The sequence below is a fragment of the Dipodomys merriami genome, unplaced genomic scaffold, assembly GCF_024711535.1.
Source record: "Dipodomys merriami isolate MVZ:Mamm:240054 unplaced genomic scaffold, mDipMer1.0.p SCAF_2, whole genome shotgun sequence".
Classification (NCBI taxonomy): Eukaryota; Metazoa; Chordata; class Mammalia; order Rodentia; family Heteromyidae; genus Dipodomys; species Dipodomys merriami.
Genome location: NW_027203381.1, coordinates 57,448,557 through 57,471,157, shown reverse-complemented (window position 1 = coordinate 57,471,157; position 22,601 = coordinate 57,448,557). Strand labels below are relative to the sequence as shown.

At 40.7% G+C, this 22,601-nt stretch overlaps 1 protein-coding gene across 2 annotated transcripts in view; it reads right to left on the bottom strand.

The window, feature by feature from the left end:
* Window positions 1–20,249, bottom strand: part of Klhl24 (kelch like family member 24) — a 46,930-nt gene extending 26,681 nt beyond the window's left edge. Inside the window, exons 1-3 of one of the 2 annotated variants that reach the window (XM_070029679.1) lie at window positions 20,098–20,249; window positions 10,538–10,604; window positions 3,465–4,445 (exon numbers count right to left, since the gene is read on the bottom strand). In XM_070029679.1, coding sequence (XP_069885780.1) covers window positions 3,465–4,384 — 920 coding nt within the window. In that variant the 5' untranslated portion in view covers window positions 4,385–4,445; window positions 10,538–10,604; window positions 20,098–20,249. The remainder of the gene's footprint in view (window positions 1–3,464; window positions 4,446–10,537; window positions 10,605–20,097) is intronic. The other variant, XM_070029680.1, reaches the window with a different exon arrangement.
* Between the last annotated feature and the right edge of the window lie 2,352 nt (window positions 20,250–22,601).

Below are 22,601 nucleotides of genomic sequence, written 5' to 3'. Positions count from 1 at the left end.
CAGAATCATAAAAAAAGAACTATTTTGGAATAAATGAAACTTGTTGGAAATAATCAGATGTAATGAGTGCTCCTAAATTACATCTAAGTTTACTAAAAGACAGTTTAGAAAGCATTTTGATAGAGGATTATTGGGATATGAATTGTTATTAATTTTAATGTAAAATATTTTGTCTGTTATTTTTAAAGGATGCACAATCAAGTAATAAATGTAAGTAAACTAGAAAAAAATATGAATGGCAAATGAAAAAGTCTTGGTAGACAAGGGTACACAGAGTAATTAAAAACATGAATGTAGATGAGATGTAAGGCAAGTCTAAGAGATGTGAACCAATTAGATAACACTCCAAAGATTAGATACAGAAGAACTACTAAATTGAAAAAGAGGATCTGGAGAAACAGGACCATCATGAGGAGAAGGATATTCCAGATGCCAATAGGAGAGTAAGTTTCAAGATGGATAAGGCAATTAACGTCAGATTCTGAAGAGAGATCAAAGTGGATCAGGACTGAAAAGAGACGAGCAAATTAACACAGAAGAAGGTCAGTGATGACTTGATTAAGAGAAGTTTCAGTAGTGACTGGAGCAGAAGTCAGAGGAGGGAACTGTGGTTGAAGAAGTGAAGACATCACAACTTGTTCAAAGAAGTTTGAAAAATGAAAACCTGCACAAATAATACACAGAGTTCAGATTAAAAAAAACTTCTGGCAATTAAGGCTAATATGAGTAACAAATATGTGTGACAGAAGGTGATGGCTGACTTGTAAAATAAAGGATTTCTCTTTATATTCCCCATGTAATAGCCATGTAAAATAAATATCTGCCATTAATTTTAAATACTCTGCAAATTTAATGTATTACATATGTTTTTTCCTTAATGGTCTTTTAAATTAAAGTGATGTTTCAATCTTATTTATATAGATGTGTTTTGCTCTATGAAATGAATTGGTCCCTTTAAAAATTGGGTGTTAAGTAGGGCATGGAGGATCATGATTAATTTCTAGACACTCAAGAGGCTGAGATCTGAGGAATACAGTCAAAAGCCAGTCTGGACAGAAAAGATTGAGACTCCATTTCTTTTAGTTTTTGGGGGTCCAGTTGTGGGGCCTGAACTCTGGGCCTGGGCGCTGTCCCTCAGCTCTTCAGCTCAAGGCCAGCACTCTACCACTTGAGCCACAGCGCCACTTCCAGCTTTTTTCTTTTTGCTTATGTGGTGCTGAGGAATCGAACCCAGGGCCTCAGGCATGCAAGGCAAGCCACCTTCCCACTGAGCCACCTTCCCAGCCCCATGAAACTCCATTTGTAAAGCAACCAGCAAAAGCTGGGTTGGAGGCATGGCTCAAGTGGCAGAGTTCCAGACGACAAGCTAAAGGCCTTGAGTTCAAACCTGAGTACTGTCAAAAAAAGACGTAAAATATACTTTAGAAATCAAATAGTTAAGTCATCCCCTTTAAAAGAATGATGGGGGCCAGGTGCCAGTGGTGACTCAGGAGGCTGAGATTTGAGGACCACGATTTGAAGCCAGCCTAGGCAGAAAAGTTAGAGAGACTCTTAAATCCACGTAATCAGCAAAATGCTAGAACCTGAGAGAGAACACAAGCCCCTGATTCCAAGGCCCACTATTGGCACAAATAGAAAAAAGAAGAGTAATGATGGGATGCTAAGGGATTTTATTTAGGACATATGTTTATAACATTAATAATATTTTGTCCCTACTTTATAAGATATGTACAATGGGTAAGAATTAGCTCCATCTGGCTACAACCTTTTCTGCCTACTCCATGGGGATTCCATTTATAAAAAGAAGTGATTTTCCCTTTGGCAAGATAGTCTATGTATCCAGAAAACTCCTTGAAGAACTAATAATCACAAAACCTCAAGACTGTTAGCCTTATTTACTGTATGGGGCACAATGAGATAGGATTTCCTGTTTGGCCTGGATTTGCTATATAATCCAGACTGGTTTGGATCTTAAGATCTTCCTGCCTCAGCTTCTTGAATACTCGGATTACAGGTATTCACCATAAGGCCTGGCTTTTGCTTTTTAAATTAATAGTCATAAGCTTTGGTCTTTTGTTTTTTGTGTTGTTTGTGGGGAACTCAGGGCCTGGGTGCTGTTCCTGAGCAATTTTGCTCAAGGCTAGAGCTCTCCATGTGGAGTCACAGCTCCAGTTCCACTTCCAGACTTTTGGTGATTAATTGGAGATAAGAATCTCACAGAGTTCTTTGACTGGGCTGACTCTAAACTGTAATTCTCAGATCTCAGGATTTATAGGCATGAGAGCTGCTGGCACCTGGGTTCAATTACTTTTAACTAAAATCAGTTAACAACTTTGAAGAAAAACACGTATTAATATAACAGAATTTGTTAAACTTTTATAGTAATAATTACTCAAGGTCAGGTGCTGGTGACTTATACCTGTAATCCTAGCTACTCCGGAGGCTGAGATCTGAGGGTTGTGGTTTGAAGCCAGCCTGGGCAGGAAAAGTCCATGAACTTCTTATCTCCAATTAATCCAAAGCCGAAAATGGCACTGTGGCTCAAATAGCAGAGCACTAGCCTTGAGCAAAAAGGAACTCAGGGACAGCACCAGGCTCAGAGTTTGAGCCCCAGGACCAGCAAAAAACAAAACAAAATAAAAAATCAACATTGTATCTAATTTATTATAATTGTAAAGTACTGAAATGGTTTTCTGAAAGTAGATCAGACTTATATTACACTATATATATATATATATATATATATATATATACACACACACATATATATATATATATACATATATAGAGTAAAAGTAAATATTAGGCATTTATGCTTTACCATCAAGATATCTCTTTGCCCTTCCCCATTTTCTTCACATTTTGAGACAGGCGCTGTTCCATATTGCCCAGTCTAGTTTCCCATCTTTGATCTTCCTGCCTCAGCCTTCCTATCTGTAATTTATAGGTGTATAAACAAACCACCATGACTAAGTAGGCACTTTTAATATATATTGATTACTTCAGGAATACTGTATTTAAGTTTCAATTGCAAACTCTATGAAATACACTATTATCATTTTTTATGAGGAAATGAACTTCATTCCAGAACAATGACACTCAAAATCAGAGCTAAAAATGTCATTTACTTATGCTATAGTAAATTTATAGAAAAAAATGGGACTGTTATGGTGAAATTGGTTTCACAACCAATTTCAACATTGAACTGTACAAGTAAACATAAAAAGACGGTAAATTTTGTTAGGTGCTTTCTGCCACAATACAAAACTCCAATAGCAATGTCAGAAAAATATTAAAATCATTCTCATAGTAAAAATTTCTAGTTTACTTACAATAAAGTGAAAAAAAGTATTTCTTCCACCGTTATAGTCAGGAAACTATTTTTCTATAGTTTATGACTTAAAATCTATAGTGTGCTGCAGGAATAATTATATGTTAATTATATCTGTAAACAGTTTTCTCACCTGCGTGGCCTAGTCCTTGGGGACATCATTTCATTACCAAGTATGTGGTACCGTCTTGCTTCATGTAACAACTGGTAACACTCAGGAGAATTCTGGATCAATTGGTCCACCTCAACTGTTTGAACAAAGTAGTTGGGATGCAACAGAGGGAGTCTCACATGTGTCAGGAGCTCATGTAACAATGGTCTTCTTAGATCAACAGCACGGTAGACCCAACGCATGACAGCTTCAAAAACCATCTCTTCTTTACCAATCACAAGTTCATCGCTACAAATATAATCAATGAGTTCATCTTTGTCAAGCTCAAGAAATTCTTCATGTTGGGACACATCCTCAAAAGTCTGTAATGCAAAGGTTTTGCATTTTGTGAAGAGTGTTTTGAGTGAATGGGTGTCAGCAAAGCGTTGGATTCCTAAGCAATTACAAGGATCAAGCTGTTCCTCCAAGAACTTGGCACATGCATCACGGAGCACACTAATCTGAAAGAGGCTTGATGTTTCAAAGAGATACTGGACATTCTCTGTGGTGATCTTCACCTTTCCAGTATAAACATACTGTAGAAAACATTCCATAGCTTCAGCTAAAATGCCATTGATTTCAACCAACATTTCTCGGCTTTCCCTGTGGTCATTACAAAACATAGCTCTGAAGTAGCTACTACAGGCTGAGAGGACAGCTCTATGGCAAGGAAACTCTTTTCCTTCCACACAAATGATTACATCAGTGAATAAGCGGCTGTCTCGGAATTCATTGAATATCTGGAGTATGTTTTCAGCATGGGATGATCCTGAAGAGAAGTCAAAAAACTCACGACCTGTCAGAGATTTGGGGTCCATTTCAAAAACTTTACGCTTAGTTGCTGGGGAATCACGAACCCCAAGATCCTCTCTGTTTAGTCTGCGTCCCAATATTAGTACCATTGTTACATCAGTTGACTATATAATTGTTGAGAAAAGACTGGTAGAGATCTTCTTTAAGTTGCTAAAAGGAAAGAAACGAAAACATTTTAATCTGTAAAAAATTCAAAAAGATGTCACATGACAAATATATTTCACACACTATCTCATTTCAAGAAAAACTGATAAATGCTTACATTTTCATAATTAGAACATTAGGAAACATTTTCAATTGTTTTCTTGAAACTCTCAGCTGAAAGGACACTATGTACTTTTCAAATTACTAAAACTTTCCATCTCCCTTTTCACACAGCTGGGTTTTATTCTACTTAACTGAGCTGACTGCAAAGGTAAGTCAGAATGGTGTAAGACACCATTACAGTATAATCACAATCCCAATATAAAGTTATTATCTTAACATTGTAAGACAGAAATTTACTTATATATCAACAAACGTTAAGAACTTATATATTGTTTGGCTAGTGTCTTTTCTTTTTTTAAAAGCAATTTTTCCTAAGGAAATCATCAAGAATATGTGGAAAGATTTATCTACATAAGATGTTTAATGTGTATTAACAGAGGATACTTAAAACCTAAAGTCCCACAACAGGGAATGAGTTAATCTACACTCTGTCTTCAGGATGGAACAGTCAAGCAACCATTAAAAAGTATGTACAGCTGAGTACTGGTGGCTCATGCTTGTAACCCTATCTACTCAGGAGGCTGAAATCTAAGGATCATGGTTGATGCTAGCCCTGCCAGAAAAGATTGTGACTCTTATCTCTAGTTAACTACCAAAAAGCCAGAAGTGGAGCTGTGGCTCAAATAGTAGAGCAACAAACAAACCAACCAACAAACAAAAAAACACTGAAGGACAGCACCCAGGTCCTGAATTCAAGCCCTGGTATCACCCCAGCCCCTACCCCATGCCAAAAAAGGTATGCAGACTAATGACGTGGGAAGTATATCAGTCAGATAGTAAGTAGAAAAGCATATCTTAAGTACATTCTAACAAAAAAGATTATACACTAATGCATATGGGGATAAAAAACCAGGAACACAACCACAAATCAAATGGTTCATTTATCTTCTGTTTTTCCCTCATATTCCCTAGTATTTCCATTATGTGGTAGTACTTTGTTTTTTTTTTTTTTTAAAGTCTTAGCACTTGCCTTGCATGCCTGAGGCCCTGGGTTCAATTCTTCAGCACCACATAAGCAAAAAGAAAAAAGCCGGAAGTGGCGCTGTGGCTCAAGTGGTAGAGCGCTAGCCTTGAGCTGAAGAGCTGAGGGACAGCACCCAGGCCCAGAGTTCAGGCCCCATGACCGGACCCAAAAAAAAATTAAAAATTAAAAATTAAAAAAAAGTCTTAAGCCCAGCTTCCTTTCACCCATCCTCTTTCCTTCCATGGCTGCAAATAAGTAGCCAATGGACTTAAGCACTTGGCTATGGAGATCAACTCTCTTTTATACCAATTTAAAGGGAGTTCTTTTACTTACTTTATTTTTACATCTACAGGTGATATATGATCCAAAGTGTATTAATAACTGGTTTTAAATACTCATTATGGCAGCAATAAGAAGGTAGCAAAAGGATATGGATAATTCAAAACATGAGATGCCATCCTACATAACAAGGCTGAGCTTTGAGAGTTAATAATCTTAATTTAACACTGTATTTCCTGAACCCTGTCACATATTAAATCATTCTCCATTTTAAAAAATTTAAGTGACACAAAGGGAAATAAAATATACAATAAAATCAACTCACTTTATTACATACTCTCTTTTTCATGTTATCTTTGTGCTCTTCTCAATCACTCTGATACTCTAGTGTCAAGATTCACTAGTTGTTTCCAACATTAGAAACTCCCACTGAATTTACTTATTTTTGTTGCTTCCATCAGCAGCAACAGTATACTATTATTAAAGGACTCTTCTAGGCCTAGAGTTTAGAGCGTAAGATAATGCTGTTGCAGTTCTTTTATTATAATTGCAACAAAGCACAATACCAAAATAATAATTTAAGGTAGCATAGACAAGAGGTCTTATATGTAGCATATGTCACAGACAACCTCAGATGGCCCTTCTTTCATTCTTGCCAAATTTAAATTCTCTAGCCAACTGCTCTATTATTACAATCTTCTTTTGGTGTCAGTCTTGAACTCTGGGCCTGGGCACTGTCCGTAAGTTTATTGCTCAAGGCTTGTGCTCTACCACTTAAGCCCAAAGCTCCATCAACTTTTTGGTGGTTGATTGGAATAAGACTTTCATGCACTTCCTTCCTTGGGCTGGCTTCAGACCTAGATCCTCAGATCTCAGCTTCCTGAATAGCTAGGATTACTGGAAAGAGGTGCTGGCACCTGGCTTATATGATTAGTTTTTAAATTTACTATTACTATTTATGTAAAGAGTGCATATTTGTCTCATTGTAGGGCATCTAATTTCTTGGGTATGGCTGTCCATGTATGTGTGCCCACATTCTCACATGCATGAGTATACACAGATAAAATTTTAAAATCTATATTTATATTGCACAGAATCACTTCAAAATTCATGTTTTCATATGGAGGCAGTATCACATATATTGAACAGATTTTAAATTTGAAGCTATCTCAGAAATACTTCTACACAGAGACATCTATTCCCCATAAGTAAGAAAGATCTCACTGCATCTGAATGGCAATTTCTTGTTGTTGTTAAAACTTAAGTATATAATATCACAAGTGATAAAAAAGAGAATACTACAATTATATAAACATAGACTGATGACATATTGGTGACATATTTTATTCTGAAATGCTTCATTCTGAATGCTTTCTTAATCTAGATTCAACTTATTATTAAAATAGGCGTTTGTCAGCTTCCCAAATCAGGAATTTATTCTTTATATCAGCTTCTTTGTATTTCAGGTTCAAAAAATTCACACTAGCTTTTGTAGACTTTGGGTAATGATATTAGTAGTATTCACAATAAATATCTTGGTCTTTGTGCCTCCATCCACTGTCCTTCTCATAATGCTTAAATGAAATGCAAACAAGTAGCATGTTAGAAGAACTAAAAAAAATTTTCCTTCTATTTCCCAGTAGGGAAACATACACAAAAAGATACTTTGCTTTTATTTATTTTTTATTTTTTTATTTTTATTTGTTTTTGGGTCCTGTTGTGGGGCCTGAGCTCTGGGCCTGGGCGTTGTTCCTCATCTTTTCAGTTCAAGGTTAGTGCTCTACCACTTGAGCCACAGCACCACTTCCGGTTTTTTTCTTTTTGCTTATGTGGTGCTGAGGAATGGAACCCAGGGCCTCAGGCATGCAAGGCAAGCGCTCTACCACTGAGCCACCTTCCCAGCCCAAGATACTTTACTTTTATATCTAATGATCTTAGTGTATTCAGTAATAAATAAACTTAGGGGTTGCAATAAGTATTGATAAAAGCTATGGGTTTGCTTTTTTCTGTTATTTTACACCCCTTTTATCATAATTGCTTCTTCAGTTTGTTAACAGATAACATGTTCTCCACTGATTGTACCCAAGAGAAAACAGAAAAATCTGGATTAGAACACATAAAACCACATGGTATGATAGAGAATCCAACAGCAACAAGAAACTCATTTACTGCTTCATTCATAAGGAAGCCATCTCACAGATTCTTCTCCAAGCAGGTGTGGCTGGCAACCCGGCTTTTGAGCATTTTTGCTTTTTCTAGACTTTCTAAGAACTCTACATGAACTAGTCTCCATAAGAGAGATATAAGATCTTTCTGTTTTTAACAGGGTCAATGATTTGAACAGAGGCATCTTAGAAATGTGATGTGAAGCCAGGTGCTGGTGGCTTACATCCGTAATCTTAGCTTCTCAGGAGGCTGAGATCTGAAGATCATGGTTCAAAACTAGCCTGGACAGGAAAGTCTGAGACTTTTATCTCCAATTAACCACCAGAAAACCAGAAGTGGTGCTGTGGCTCAAATGCTTCAGCCTTGAGCTGAAGCAGGGCCCAGAGTTCAAGCCCTGGACCACTACACCACCACCACCAACAAAAAGAAATGTGATATGAATTTGGAATCTGACTTTTGGGCTTCCAGATATAATAATTTACTAGACTTTGCCCTTCTTTCTTCTTCTTCTTCTTCTTCTTTTTTTTTTTTTTGCTGGTCTTGGGGCTTGAACTCAGGGTGAAGGCACTGACCTTTGAGTCTCTTGGTGCTCAAGGCAAGCTCTCTACCACTGGAACCATAGCACCACTTACTGCTTTTTCTGTTTATGTGGTACTGAGGAATTGAAACCAGTGGTGCTTCATGCATGCTAGGCAAGCACTCTACCTAAAAGCCACAAGCTCACCCCCTGCCTTTCTATTTTATATAAATATTTTAACCACCCATGGTTAAAAATGTAAACAAAACCTTAACCATATCTCAAATATGTAATATAGGTTAAAGGTTTATCTTAAATGAACTTAACATGACAGAACAAACAGGAAACACTACAGATTGAATTCTCTTAAAATTTTTGCAAATTTAAGAGCATAATTATTATCATTAGGAAAAAGTTAAGCAATGAAAAACCTCTTTGTACAATACATGTAGGAAAATGTGTATTCCAACAAAGATAAATAAAGATTGAAAGATGTATTTAGGTTAAGTGCGATCAGACTGTCATGTCACAACTGATTTATATGGAAAAAATAGCCTACATATTCTCTTTTTCTCCTTCATTTTTACAGGTGCTTTATTTCTGGAGCTATTCTCTTACTTGAAAGCAATGGTACTTTAAGAGAGTCTTCTGGGGTGAGGTGGTATCTAAATGTTGTTTTGATTTGCATTTCTTTTATGGCTAGAGAGGTTGAACAGTTCGCAAATCAAAACAGCATTGAGATACCACCTCACCACAGTTAAGAATGGCTATAATCAAGAACTCTAATAACAACAGATGCTGGAGAAGATGTGAACAGAAGGGAACCTTACTGCATTGTTGGTGGGAGTGTAAACTTGTTCAACCACTTTGGAAAGCAGTTTGGAAGTTCCTCAAAAGACTCCACATAGAGCTCCCCTATGACCCAGCAATCCCACTTTTGGGCATTTACCCAAATGATCACAAACAAGACCACACTAAAGCTACCAGCACAACTATGTTTATTGCAGCATTATTTATCATAGCTAAGATATAGAGCCAACCCAGATGCCCCTAAGTAGATGAATGGATCAAGAAAATGTGGTATATATACACAATTCTATGCCTCCATCAGAAAGAATGACATTGCCCCATTTGTTAATAAATGGAAAGACTTGGAAAAAATTATATTAAGTGAAGTAAGCCAGGCCCAAACAAACATAGGTCCCATGATTTCCCTTATTTGCAATAACTAGTATATGTCTGAGTGAAGCAGAAAAGGTCAGATAAGTTGATGTTGGGGGAATGAACCCCAAGATAAGTATTCAAATGTTTTTTTGGTTTTTTTTCCTTTCATGCAATTGTTTCTAACATATTTATAAGATGATTTCTTTGTTGCTTTGTATGTCCCTCCCCCACAGTATAACCCATGCTTTCACTGTATTTGATGTTGGTATAATTTGTGGAGGGGAAGGGAAAAAACAAATCTTTTAACTAGGGATACAGGTGGACCCATTGCAACAATGAGATGTACAAGTTGTTATGTGGAAAAACAAACTTTACAACTTTGGTGGGGGGTGGGGGGAGGATCAGATGGGAGGAGGGAGGGGAGTATGGGAAGGGATGGGAAGGGGAAACAAAGAGGAGGCAACAATGATTGATAAGAAATGTACTCGTTATCTTGATCATGTAATTGTAACTCCTCTGTACGTATTCTCACAATAAAAAAAAGTCTTCTGGTTAAAGATATTCTAGGATTTATTTCTCACAACAGAATCATAAGTATTGTAGACCTACTTTCTAATTTTTAAATTACATGCCCTTGGCCTATGTCCCAGAATAATGAGTGGAGAAAACCTATTTTGATGTTCTGAAGAAAAGGAATTGAAGTTCTCAGAAAGGAATAAAAAATAGTGGGTAAATATTTAGTAACAAATGATTGTGACATTTATTTGAAGGACACAATGGTTCCTTGTTATTCTGACTGGTGATTAAGTGATCCCTGGTTAAAAAAAGAAAAATGGCTTAAATCACTGGATAACAATGTTTAGTTTATAAATAGTACAGGTATACCTTGCCAGCATTTGCTTGGTCAAAACTTCATTCAAAATAGTTGTCCTTTTTTTTTTAATTTCCACACCTAAAAGAGAGAACAGCAACATATAAATCAGATCCTCATCAGTTCATGTAGAGTTGACAGTATTTATCTCAAAACATTTTCTTAGTAAAGTCCAATTATGAATGAAAGTCCATTTTTGTATAGAAAATTATTAAGGATAACATTTTCTTGAAGCAAACTAATAACTTTATGTTCTTCTACATATTAATCTTACATATCAGCTTCTTCACTTGAAAATTGTCCTACATTAAGATTTAAGTGAAAGATGATGAAACATATCCATGACAACAAACTGTGGCACTGGGATCACTCCACTTTGGCTATCTGAAGAATCTTTTTTTTTTTTTGGTCATGGGCTTGAACTCAGGTCCCGGGCACTGTCCCTGAGTTTTTTTTATACTGCTTTACCATTCTGAGCCATAGCACAACTTCTGTTTTGCTGGTAATTAATTGGAAAATCTCATGACTTTCCTGCTTGGGCTAAAATTCTTAGCTCTTAGCTTCCTGAGTAACTAGGATTACAGACATGAGCCACCAGTGTCCAGCTTGTAGAATGTTTTGAAATTTATGTTTTATTCAAATCTGGTACCACTAATTTTTAATAATTCTAATAATTTTATCCATCTATAATAGTTGTATCAATTCTAATAATTCTATCAATCTCATCCAAAGTATACAACATAGTTACTATGAAGTACATAGTAGTATCAAGAATACAGAGAAATTCCCAGTTTTTGTTTGTTTTGGTCAGTCGTGGGGCTTGAACTCTGGGCCTGGGTGCTGTCCCTCAGCTCTTCAGTTCAAGGCTAGTGCTCTACCACTTTGAGTCATAATGACACTTCTGGTTTCTGGTTGGTGATAAGAGTCTCATGGACTTTCCTGCCTGGGCTGGCTTAGAGGCATGATCCTCAGATCTCAGCCTCCTGAGTAGCTAGGATTACAAGTGTGAGCCACTGGCATCTGGCTAAAACTCCTAGTTTTAAAATCCTCAGTTATCTAAATTTCTTTTTATTTTTTATTTTTTTTTCGGTCCGGTCGTGGGGTCTGAACTCTGGGCCTGGGCGCTGTCCCTCAGCTCTTCAGCTCAAGGCTAGCGCTCTACCACTTGAGCCACAGTACCACTTCCGGCTTTTTTCTTTTTTGCTTATGTGGTGCTGAGAAATCGAACCCAGGGCCTCAGGCATGCAAAGCAAGCGCTCTACCACTGAGCCACCTTCCCAGCCCTAGTTATCTAAATTTCGATAGCAAATTTCTAAGTTTATGACATACTTATATCTCCTTTTAATATATAAATGTATTATTTCTTCTGTTTTGTTGAACCTTATTGACTTAATCTCTATACAAATGAAACAATTCAGAATAATTCCTCCCTCCTTTTCTATTTATCAGTAGAACCTGTAAATTCTTAGCAAGTTTAGGCAAATCCAAAAGTTGAAACCAACACCAAATAAAAACTACAACTATATATATTTATATATAAACATATCTACAGCAAAACTATGATTATAAGATGAATGAATCTTTATCTTTCCTTCCTTTCAGAAGTAGGTATAACCTGATGTAGTTGTGGTAATGGAACATTGTAATTTGGTTAAATTAAGAGATGGGTAGTCCTAGCTAAGCATTCTTTCCCAATGAGATCCTGAGCCAATGAAAGGATTCAAGTCAATTCAAGAAACATTTATAGTCTGTGTCTGGCACTGAGATAGCAAATATTGGATTCAGATCCAATTTTAGACTCTTTAGGTCTAAGACTACAACCAACTCCAAGACTGATACTAAAATGTATTTCAATTCTTAGCATTTCTCTTGAGGAAAACCAAGTACAAATTGGAAGAGAGCTTCTCATGATTCAATCTAGAATTATACCTACAGAATTGAAAGGGTAAGGCCATTCAACTAGGCATTTTCTTCAGGACTTTAGGTAACACTTATCAAGCTAATAGGGCAAGAGACAGGGGATGTTAAGGTACAAAGTAGAAGATGAATTATGTCAGAACTGATCTACAGAGTAGCTATCAAGCAACAAGTTTCTTTGCCCTATTTAGAATAAAGAAATACTACACAAAGGATCAGCCTCAAGGATGATGTGAATTACTAAGGGCCTTCTGAAGACTAAATAGTACAAAACACAAGAAATGAACAAGATCCTGATTTAGCATGGCCTTTTCAACTTGTGGTAATGCATTGCCACATACTATAATGCTCTATTTTACTCCATTTTCTCAAATTTAACCATGGATAAAGAACAGGGCAGTAACAAGAAGGGCCAAGGAAGAAGAAGTTTATCTTTAAAGATACATGGTAATTGGAGCTGGGTATCACAGGGTAGCTCAGCCTGTAAACCTAGCTACCCAGAGGTTGAGATCTGAGGATTAGACCAAAGCCAATAGATTGAGCAGGAAACTCTATTAGACTATCTCCAATTAACTAGCAAAAATTGGGAAGTGGAGCTGTGCTCAGGCTGGTGCAGCCTAGAAGGGAAAAAGCTAAGAGACAGTGACAAAAATAACACAATAACTGAAATGTAAAACTAGCAAATAATTGCAACACAGTAGAGGCTTTATTTATTTGCAGGTCTTGAGGCTTGAACTCATGACCTGAGCACTATCTCTGAGCCTCTTTGTGCTCATAGCTAGCACTTTACGATTTGAGTCACAGTGCCACTTTCAGGTTCCCAGTGGTTAATTGGAGTCTCTCCTTCCCAGTCTGGTTTCAAACCATGATCCTCAGATCCTCCAGAGTAGCTAGGATTACTGGAGTGAGTCACTGGTGTCCCACTAATCTTTATGTTTGAATAATCATTAATTTATTTTTAACTAAGTACTATGCAAAACTGTGTGTTGGTTTGGTTTTTGTCTGAGACCAGGAGCACAAACTCATTATCTGACACTTTTGCTTACTGGCTGGCATTCTACTATCTGAGCCACACCTCCAGCCCCAACTGAACCACATTTTTGTTTTGTGGCTATGGGGCTTGAACTGGGCACTGTCTGTGAGCTCGTTCCTTCAAGACTAGCACTCTACCACTTTGAGCCACAGCTCCATTTTGGTTTTCTGGTGGTTAACTGGAGATAGGCATCGTATGGACTCATCTGCCTAAGCTGGTTTTGAACCCTGATCCTTAGACCTCCTCCTGAGTAGCTAGGATTATAGGTGTGAGCAACCAGCGCTCAGACCAACTTTAAAAAAAATTTTTTTTTAAAAATTTAATTTTATTTTATTTGTGAACATACTGTACAGAGGAGTTACAATTACATGGGCAGGATAATGCGTACATTTCTTACCAAGCATTGCAGCCTCCTCCTTTGTTTACCCTTCACATCCCTTCCCAGCCTCCCCCCTCCCCCCCAATCCCAATCCTTCTCCTTCCCCCCTCTTCCCCCCCCCCCCCCACCGACGTTGTAAAGCTCGTTTTGGACATGACAACTTGTACTTCTCATTGTTGCAACAGGTCCACCTGTATCCTTAAACAACTGGTTTTTCCCTATCTCCTCCACAAGTTATACTGACATCAAATATAGTGAAAGCAGGGGTTATACTGTGGGGGAGGGACATACAAAGCAACAAAGAGATAATCTTATAAATGCGTTAGAAACACATGCATGAAAGAAAAAAACATTAAAATACACATCTAAGGGTTCATTTTCCTGACATCACATTATCTGACCTTTTCCGCTTGACTCATACATATACTAGATATTACAAAATTTTAGATATTTTCACTTGATTGTATCAAAAACTCATTAAAAATTTTTTTGATGGCCACCTTTCCTTTCTTCTTTTGGTGCTCACAATCGAACCCAGGATGTTCTACAGGTTAATAAGCACTGAACTATGACCTCAACCCTTGGGGACCACTTTTAAAAATTACAAATTTAGCCAGGTGTCAGTGGCTCACACCTGTAATCTTAGCTAATCAGGAGGCTGAGATCTGAGGATTGTGGTTCCAAGCCAGCCTGGGAAGGAAAGTCTGGGAGACTCTTATCTCCAATAAATGAGTTAATTGAAGATAAGAGTCTTAGATTTATCTGCCCTGACTGCCTGACGATTATAGGCCTAAGCCACCAGTTCCCAGGTTTCTTTTAATGCACTATTTTATTAAAAGATCTATAGACACATGACAAAATTCTGTTTCTGGTTAGCAGAATTTTTTTTTTTTTTTGTCAGTTGTAGAGTTTGAGCTCACTGGGCGCTGTCCCTGATATTTTTTTTTGCTCAAGGCTAGCTCTCTCCCACTTTGAGCCACACAGCTCCACTTCCAGTTTTTAGGTGATTAACAGGAGATAAGGGCCCCATAGCCTTTCTTTCCCAGGCTGGCTTTGAACAGTGGTCCTCAGATCTCTGCCTCCTCTGTACCTAGGATTATAGGAGGAACCACCAGTGCCCTGGCTGTTTTTCTTTTTTTCTTTTGTTCCAATAAGTTAAATCTGTAAGTACACCACTATGTCATCTGACTTAATTTGAGAAGTACCACTCTAAATGTATAAAAATACATGTAAATTCAGAATCTACAGAAATAACTTTTAGAATCTCAGTAAAGGGGCTGGGAAGGTGGCTCAGTGGTAGAGCGCTTGCCTTGCATGCATGAGGCCCTGGGTTCAATTCCTCAGCACCACATAAGCAAAAGAAAAAAGCCGGAAGTGGCGCTGTGGCTCAAGTGGTAGAGCGCTAGCCTTGAGCTGAAGAGCTGAGGGACAGCACCCAGGCCCAGAATTCAGGCCCACTACCGGACCCCCCCCCCAAAAAAAAAAGAGAAAAAAAAAGAAATCTCAGTAAAGATGGGGTTAGAGGTATGGCTCAGGTGGTTGAGTGCCAGCCAGTGAGGGAAAACATCAGATATCAAGTCCCTGTCTCAGACAAAACAGAAGAAAAAAGAATCTCAGTAAAGAACAACAACTGATCATTTTTGAAAAAAAAACAAAAACTCATTTCATTTTGAGACAAGGTCCTGACAAGTAGACAGGGCTGGCCTCAAAGTTAGGATCCTTAATACTGAAATGATGAGTGCATGCTACCATGCTTAGTTTATTTAATCATTGATTTTGGTTTCCTTTAATAAGTGCCAAATGCTGGCCAGGTTTTGTGTCCCACCTGTAATCCCACCTACTCTGGAGGTAGAGATCAAGAGGCTTTCTGCAAAGGCCAACCCAGACCAAAATTTAGATAAAACCATATGAACAAAAGCATGGGTGCTACACATCCACAATCTCAACTACCAGGGAGATGTAGGTAAGAGGTACACAGTCTGAGGCAAGCAAAAACTCGACAGCCTATTCCAAATAACTATAGTAAAAAAAGGGCTGTAGCTCAAGAGGTAGAGTCCTGAGAGTCCCTGAGTTTAAATGCTAGTAATGCAGAGGTACACATGTATGTGCATGCACACGTGCACGCACACCCCCCACCCCAGATGCTCTGGACAATAAATTTAGACAAAGACAAATTTTCAATTAAAGTTAGTTTAGCCCCTCCCTCCACCTCTTTATTTCTATTGGAGACCTGAACTCAAACTGATACTCCACCACCTCAGTCATGCCTCCAACCTCTCTTAAACCAATCTTGCTATGTAACCTAGCCTGGCCACAGTGGTTCTCTGCCTCAGTCTTGGGAGTAGCTGGAACTACAAGTAGAAGCCACTATGCTGAGCTTATGTTACATAGCAGAAAACTGAGTGTTTACAAAGTTTACAAGTTGCCACACAGTCTCTCTTTCATTGTTCTAGCCACAACAGAAATAAAACCACATACAGTAATATGTGCTTTGCATTCATGTACTAGAGGGAATATGTTATTCGAATCTCATTATATAGCCTATATCTAAATATTTATTGAAAAGAGATATCCCATAGTTCTACCTTAGAGCAAACAAGAATAAATGCAGCTGCTTACTTGATGTGTACTGGTATTTATTTTTCAAAGGCTTGACCTTTGGCTTTTAATGAAATGGCAGAAAAACAAGGAAGTAAAAAAAAAAAAGTGTCTTGCAAAAGCATTAAAGTTTTAAACAACTTGGACAAAAGCCAGGAAAGTTTAAGATAAAGCTGATAGCCAGCCTTAACTCAGAATAGTATTTCTTCTTCCTGTTTAGAGATTAAGTCATATGCTTTGTTAGAACAGATTTTATCAAATGGTGTGTGTGTGTGTGTATGTAGACGTGTGTGCACACTCAAGGCCAGTGCTCTACCACTTCTAAGCTTTTTGGTGGTTCACTGGAGATAAGTCTCATGGAATTTCCTGTCTCAGCTGGCTTAGAACTGTGGTCCTCCGATCTCAGCCTCTTGAATAGCGAGACTTACATGTATGAGCCACCATTGTGCTGACTTTTTTTTTTTTTCTTGCTGGTCCTGGGCTTGCACTCAGGGCCTGGAATCTGTCCCTGAGCCTCTTTGTGCTCAAGGGTAGCACTCTACCACCTGAGCCACAACTCTACTTACAGATTTTTGAGTAGTTTATTGGGTAAGAGTCTCACAGACTTTCTTGCCTGAGCTGGCTTTGAACCACAATCCTAAGATCTCAGCCTCCTGACTAGTTAGGATTAGAGGTATGTATGAACCACTGGAGCTGACTTGATTTATTTTTATTTTTTTTTAAATTTTTTTTGGGTCCGGTCGTGGGGCCTGAACTCAGGGCCTGGGCGCTGTCCCTCAGCTCTTCAGCTCAAGACTAGCGCTCTACCACTTGAGCCACAGCGCCACTTCTGGCTTTTTTATTTATTTTTTTACAAGGTTAAACAATTACATTTGTATGTATTCTCAATGAATCTATCAGCTGTTTGTTCTAGTGTAGCTATCTCTGCTTGAATTTCAAATATCTATTAAGCTGTAAACTAGGCTGGATGCTGGTAATTTGTTCTGTAATCTTAGCTACTCAGGAGGCTGAGATCTGAGGATCCAGGCTGGAAGCCAGCCCAGGCAGGAAAAGTCCCTAAGATTCTCCTTCAATTAACCACCACAAAACCAGAAGTGAAGCTGTGGCTCAAAGTGGTAGAGTGCTAGCCTTGAGCGGAAGAGTTCAGAGACAGCACCCAGGCCTTGAGTTCAAGCCCCACGACCAAAGGGGGAAGAAAAAAAAAAAAGCCTGTATCAGTAAGACTGTATCAATCAATTCCTTCCCCAGCCAGGAGAGCTCCTAAAAACTGTATTATCTTCAATGAATGTCTACAGATTTACAGGAAAAGAAATTGGGGAAAACCCCTAGTGTCCCCTTAGCTCAAAAAGAGTAAAAAAACCCACTGTCACTACATTAGCTAAAAATGACTGACCTTCCAGATGATTGTCATTTTCCCCTATCAAAGAATCCATTTGCAATTCACTTCTTTAAAACTCTTAATTACCATGCTGATTAATATATTAAAATGTGTGAGGTAGGGGGCTGGGAATATGGCTTAGTTGTAGAGTGCTTGTCTAGCATGCATAAAGCCTTGGGTTCAATTCCTCAGCACCACATAGAAAAAGCCAGAAATGGCCCTGTGGCTCAAGTGGTAGAGTGCTAGCCTTGAGCAAAAGAAGCTCAGCTGAGTTCACCCCAGGATGGCACGCGTGCGCGCCACACGCGCGCGCGCGCACACACACACACACACACACACACACACACACACACACACACACACACACACACACACACACACACACACACACACACACACACACACACACACACACACACAAAGTGTGAGCTAGAACTAGAATTTCCCAAACAAGGAAAACAACTCAAGCCAGGGCATATAAGATCTTTTAGGATCTGTAACAATTTGTCTGCCAGTCCTGGGTCTTTAACTCAATCTTGGGCACGGTCCCTGAGCTTTTTTGCTCAAGGATAGCGCCCTAGTACTTGTACTACAGCCCACTTCTGGCATTTTGGTGGTTAAAAGGATTATGATAAGAGTCTCAACTGACTTTCCTGCCTGGGCTGGCTTCGAACCATGATATTCAGATGTTAGTCTCTTGGGCAGCTAGGATTACAGGCGAGAGCCACCGATGCCCGATTAATAATCTCTCTTCAAAGATACAACAGAAAGATTTTTAAATCTGTTTAGCAAACAAAGTTAACCTCCAGGTTTTTTTTTAACCAATCAGTGATGGACTTAAGTGGTCCGCAGTTGCAAAGACTAAGGCAGTGTGTCTATAAAAAGCCAGCAATGAAGCATTAAAATCTACTAAAATCAAGTTAATAGTCACTGCCCGCGGCGTGACCCGAGGCCCTTCATAAACGTAGTTTCGTGGTTTATATTTCGCCAGCTCAGCCTGTTTACACACTCGCCGACGGACGACTTCCTTCGCACCACCGCCGCAGATATCGCGACAGCAATTATGGGGCGCAAATGTTCCGGTGCTCGGGGTCGGGCCGCGGCGGCGGGGCCCGGCGTGCCCAGAACTGCCCATTCGCTCGGGCCCCGCCGCCGCGGCCCTGGAGGCGCGGGGGGGGGGGGAGGTGGGAGGAAGGGGAGAAAGGGCTGGGGGGGGACATGGGTAGGCACCCCTCCTCCTGCCCTGCCCCCCCCCCCCCCCCCCCCCGCCTCTCCGCCGCTCCACTCGGCACCCGCGGCCCGAGCGCGCTCCCGCGCGTCCTCCAGATCACCTTCACGGGGGCGGGACGAACTCCTGCCGGTCCCGCCACAAGCTCCGTAGGCGCCCAATCCCCGCTGGGCTAGCAGTCCTAGCGGCCGCGTCAGGACTTAGAAGGCGGGGACACTGGGAAGTAAATTCAGACGCAGAGCGCCGGAGTGGTGGGAAGGTGGAGAGGTTAGGCGGGGTCTGCGCCGGCGGAACGCCCGTTTCCCCCCCCCCCCCCCCCCGCCCGCTGGCTCCCGGGGGACGGACGCCGAGGCTGGGCTCCCCGAGCAGGCCCGGTCGGCAGTCTCGGTAAACAAAGGCTGCAGGACGGCGGGGGCGGGGGTAACGGTCAGGTGACAGTGCCAAGCACATTTCGCAATCGCTTTAACGGGGCTTTTCTAGTCCGCAGCACTGGAGACCCCTACTTTGGACCAGGAGTCGCCCCAACCACAAGGCAGGATTTGAGGCCGTAGCACTCTCAGCACTTCTGGAGATTAAAAAATAATAAAAATCGGTGCCATTCGAAGCCCATCTTAAAATGCAGACCCGTACCCCGGCTCGCGCGGACCTCTCCTCGCGTGCCCCCACCTGGCCCCGAGGCGGCGGCGCAACAGCACCTGCCGCGGGGACCCGCGGCCTCCCCACTGCCCCCTTCCCCGCGGCCTGCGCAGCAGTTCCGGGACCGGACTGCCGGAGGCGGGGATGTTTCTAACCCCCCACCCCTCCACCAAGCCCGCTACCGACGCCCGTCGGGTGGCCTCCGGTAACGCTGGTGGCCCTGCGCCTCAGGAAAAAAAAAAAAAAAAAAAGCCCGTTAGGCCCAGCCGAAGTCCTTCCCGAGATCCTGCCGCTGGCTCCGAGAGGCTGGCGGCCGCCGCTGGCTTCCCTCCCGCAGGCACCGGGCAGTCAGGACCTCGGCTAACCCTCCGCCCCCGAGGTCCCAGGCTCAGGCCAGTGTCTCGCCTTTGGGCCGGTCCTGAGGCTGTCATTCCCGGGTACCTCTCGGCGCAGGCTGAGAGCGGTCAGCAGCAGCGAGGCCAGCAGCGGCGGGGCCAGCAGCGCAGCGCACTCTCCGGCGCCAGCGTCTCCCCCGGCCTCCAGTCACCGCAGCAGCTCACAACAAAGGAAACATGTGACCGTCCCGGCCAAAACACTGAGCGTCATGGGCCCTTAGCCAATCAGGTGGGCGTCCTCCTCCCGGGGACCATGGGAGATGTAGTTCCCATGACCAGGAGCTCGTAGGGGCCACCTGCGTTTCCCGCTACACAGGGCGGGGTGTGGAGGGTGACGCGACACAATTACGGAGCTACAGACGAAATACTTTACTTTTATGTAGTGCAGGATTAAGGGAATTAGTCTTGTGCAAGGATCCTAGCAAGAAACCAGAATTTAGTGTTTATTGCCCTCAAAACCCCTTCCATGTCCCGAGGCAAAAAGCACACGGCCAGGAATTCTCAGGACCGGGAACCTTGGAACGAGGCTTGGAAGTCTTTTAATTTTACCCTTGGAAATACAGCTGAGAGATCTTTAAAAAAATTATTATAAAGGTGATATACAGAGGGGTTGCAGTTAACATGTCAGGTAGTGAGTACATTTCTTTTTGCACTATGTCAACCCTTCCCTCGCTCTCTCCCAGATTTTCCTTCCCATCTCTGGTATAGTTCATTTTCAAAATAGTGTCAGTATCACTGCTGTATTTGTTCATTCGTTGTCCCTCCATTTTTGTGCTCCCCCACCCTCCCAGACAGGTAAACAAAAGAAAACAAAAAAAACAGCAACAAAGAAATAAAACTCGTTTTCCATTTCCTGGAGTTCATTTCAATAAATATTATTTCAATATATATATATATTTTTTGTCGGTCATGGGGCTTGAACTCTGGGCTTGGGCGCTGTCCCTCAGCTCTTCAGCTCAAGGTGAGCACTCTACCACCTGAACTACAGCGCCACTTCCGATAAATATTATTTCAACTGGGAGATCTTGAAAGTCTGAGGGGTGGAATGAACTAGAACCCCGGTCACCTGAAGGTGCCAAGGCAATTGACTTTCTTTGTTAACCTGTTAATGTCACTGGTACCAAAAATCCCATATTATGCATTTTTTAAATTTTAACTGTTCATTCAAGTCCAAAAAGTTATCACAAACCTTTATTTTCCAAGATAGAAGAACATGTTTTTTTTTTTCAAGGATGAATCTACCACTTGCTTTTGCACCAACTTTCTTTTATCAAGTTATAACACCTCTCTTGTACACTTTATGGTCATACCTCTATGAAATAAAAGGATGTGTTCCAATGACCAGAAATGGAAATAAAATAGAAGATGTAGATCTTGACCTTTTAAGTATGCCTTTTAGGCCTGTTTTCAGTCACATTAATCTTACTAAAAGTGAAAATGCCTACTCTTTATTGAAGTAGAGGGAAGGGCTGTTTTCCCAGGCAGACCTAACAGGTATCCTTAGCTGCCCTGGTATACAGGTAGAGGCCTCTGTGGATATGTGATCGGTCTGGTCATGTGAAGGATGCAGCCAATTGGAGTGAGTGAGCTGGAGGGTTTTCAGGCATATTATCCTTTCAGAGATATAGTATGTTGTGCCATAGCCTGTCTTCTTAGCCTATCTTCTTGCAAATCCCACAACAGGCTTTGCTTTTCAGCTTTTTTTCCTCCATTGCATCCACTACAACTGTAAAAAATTGAAAGGTGGCCAGGCATCCATAGGTGGAGCAGCTTGCTCTTCTCTCCCTGCTCATCATTAGAACCACTTTCTAGACATTCCAAATGCTTTCAGATATCCCTGCCCCACTCTTAGGCTTTAGAACTTGGAGTCTTCCCTGTTCTCAATGTAGCAGAAACTTTGGAAACTTTTTTGGGGGGGAGAGGGGAATATCACTGGGCTTGAATTCAGGGCTTCATACTAACGTTCAGATTTTTCTGCTCTACCAGTCTGGCACTCTACCACTTGAGCCATACCTCTACTTATGGCTTTTTGCTAGTTAATTGGAGGTAAAAGTCACACAGACTTTCCTACCCCACCTGGCTTTGAACCTCAATATTCATATCTCAGCCTCTTGAGTAGTTAGGATTAGAGGCATGAGCTACCAGTGCCTAGCTAACTTTACGGCCCATCTTTGATGGTGCCTCTTCTGAAGAGCCTTCACTGATGCTCTCTCCTCTCTATTTCCCATCTGTGAAGACGTGCTTTCCAATCCTTTAGAATGTGATGGTCATAAGTGTGTGCGAATTCTGTGCTTCCATCAGAAAGAATGACATCAACATCGCCCCATTCATAAGGAAATCATATTAAGTGAAGTAAGCTAGACCCAAATAAATATAGGCTCCATGGTTTCCCTCATTTATAATAATTAGCATATGCCTAGGATAGTTCTAGCAAAGAAATGCAATAGCTCAATAGCTATAAAACGATGCTAATCAAAATGAACTCCAAGATATGGAAACAAGAGTTGTGTGTGT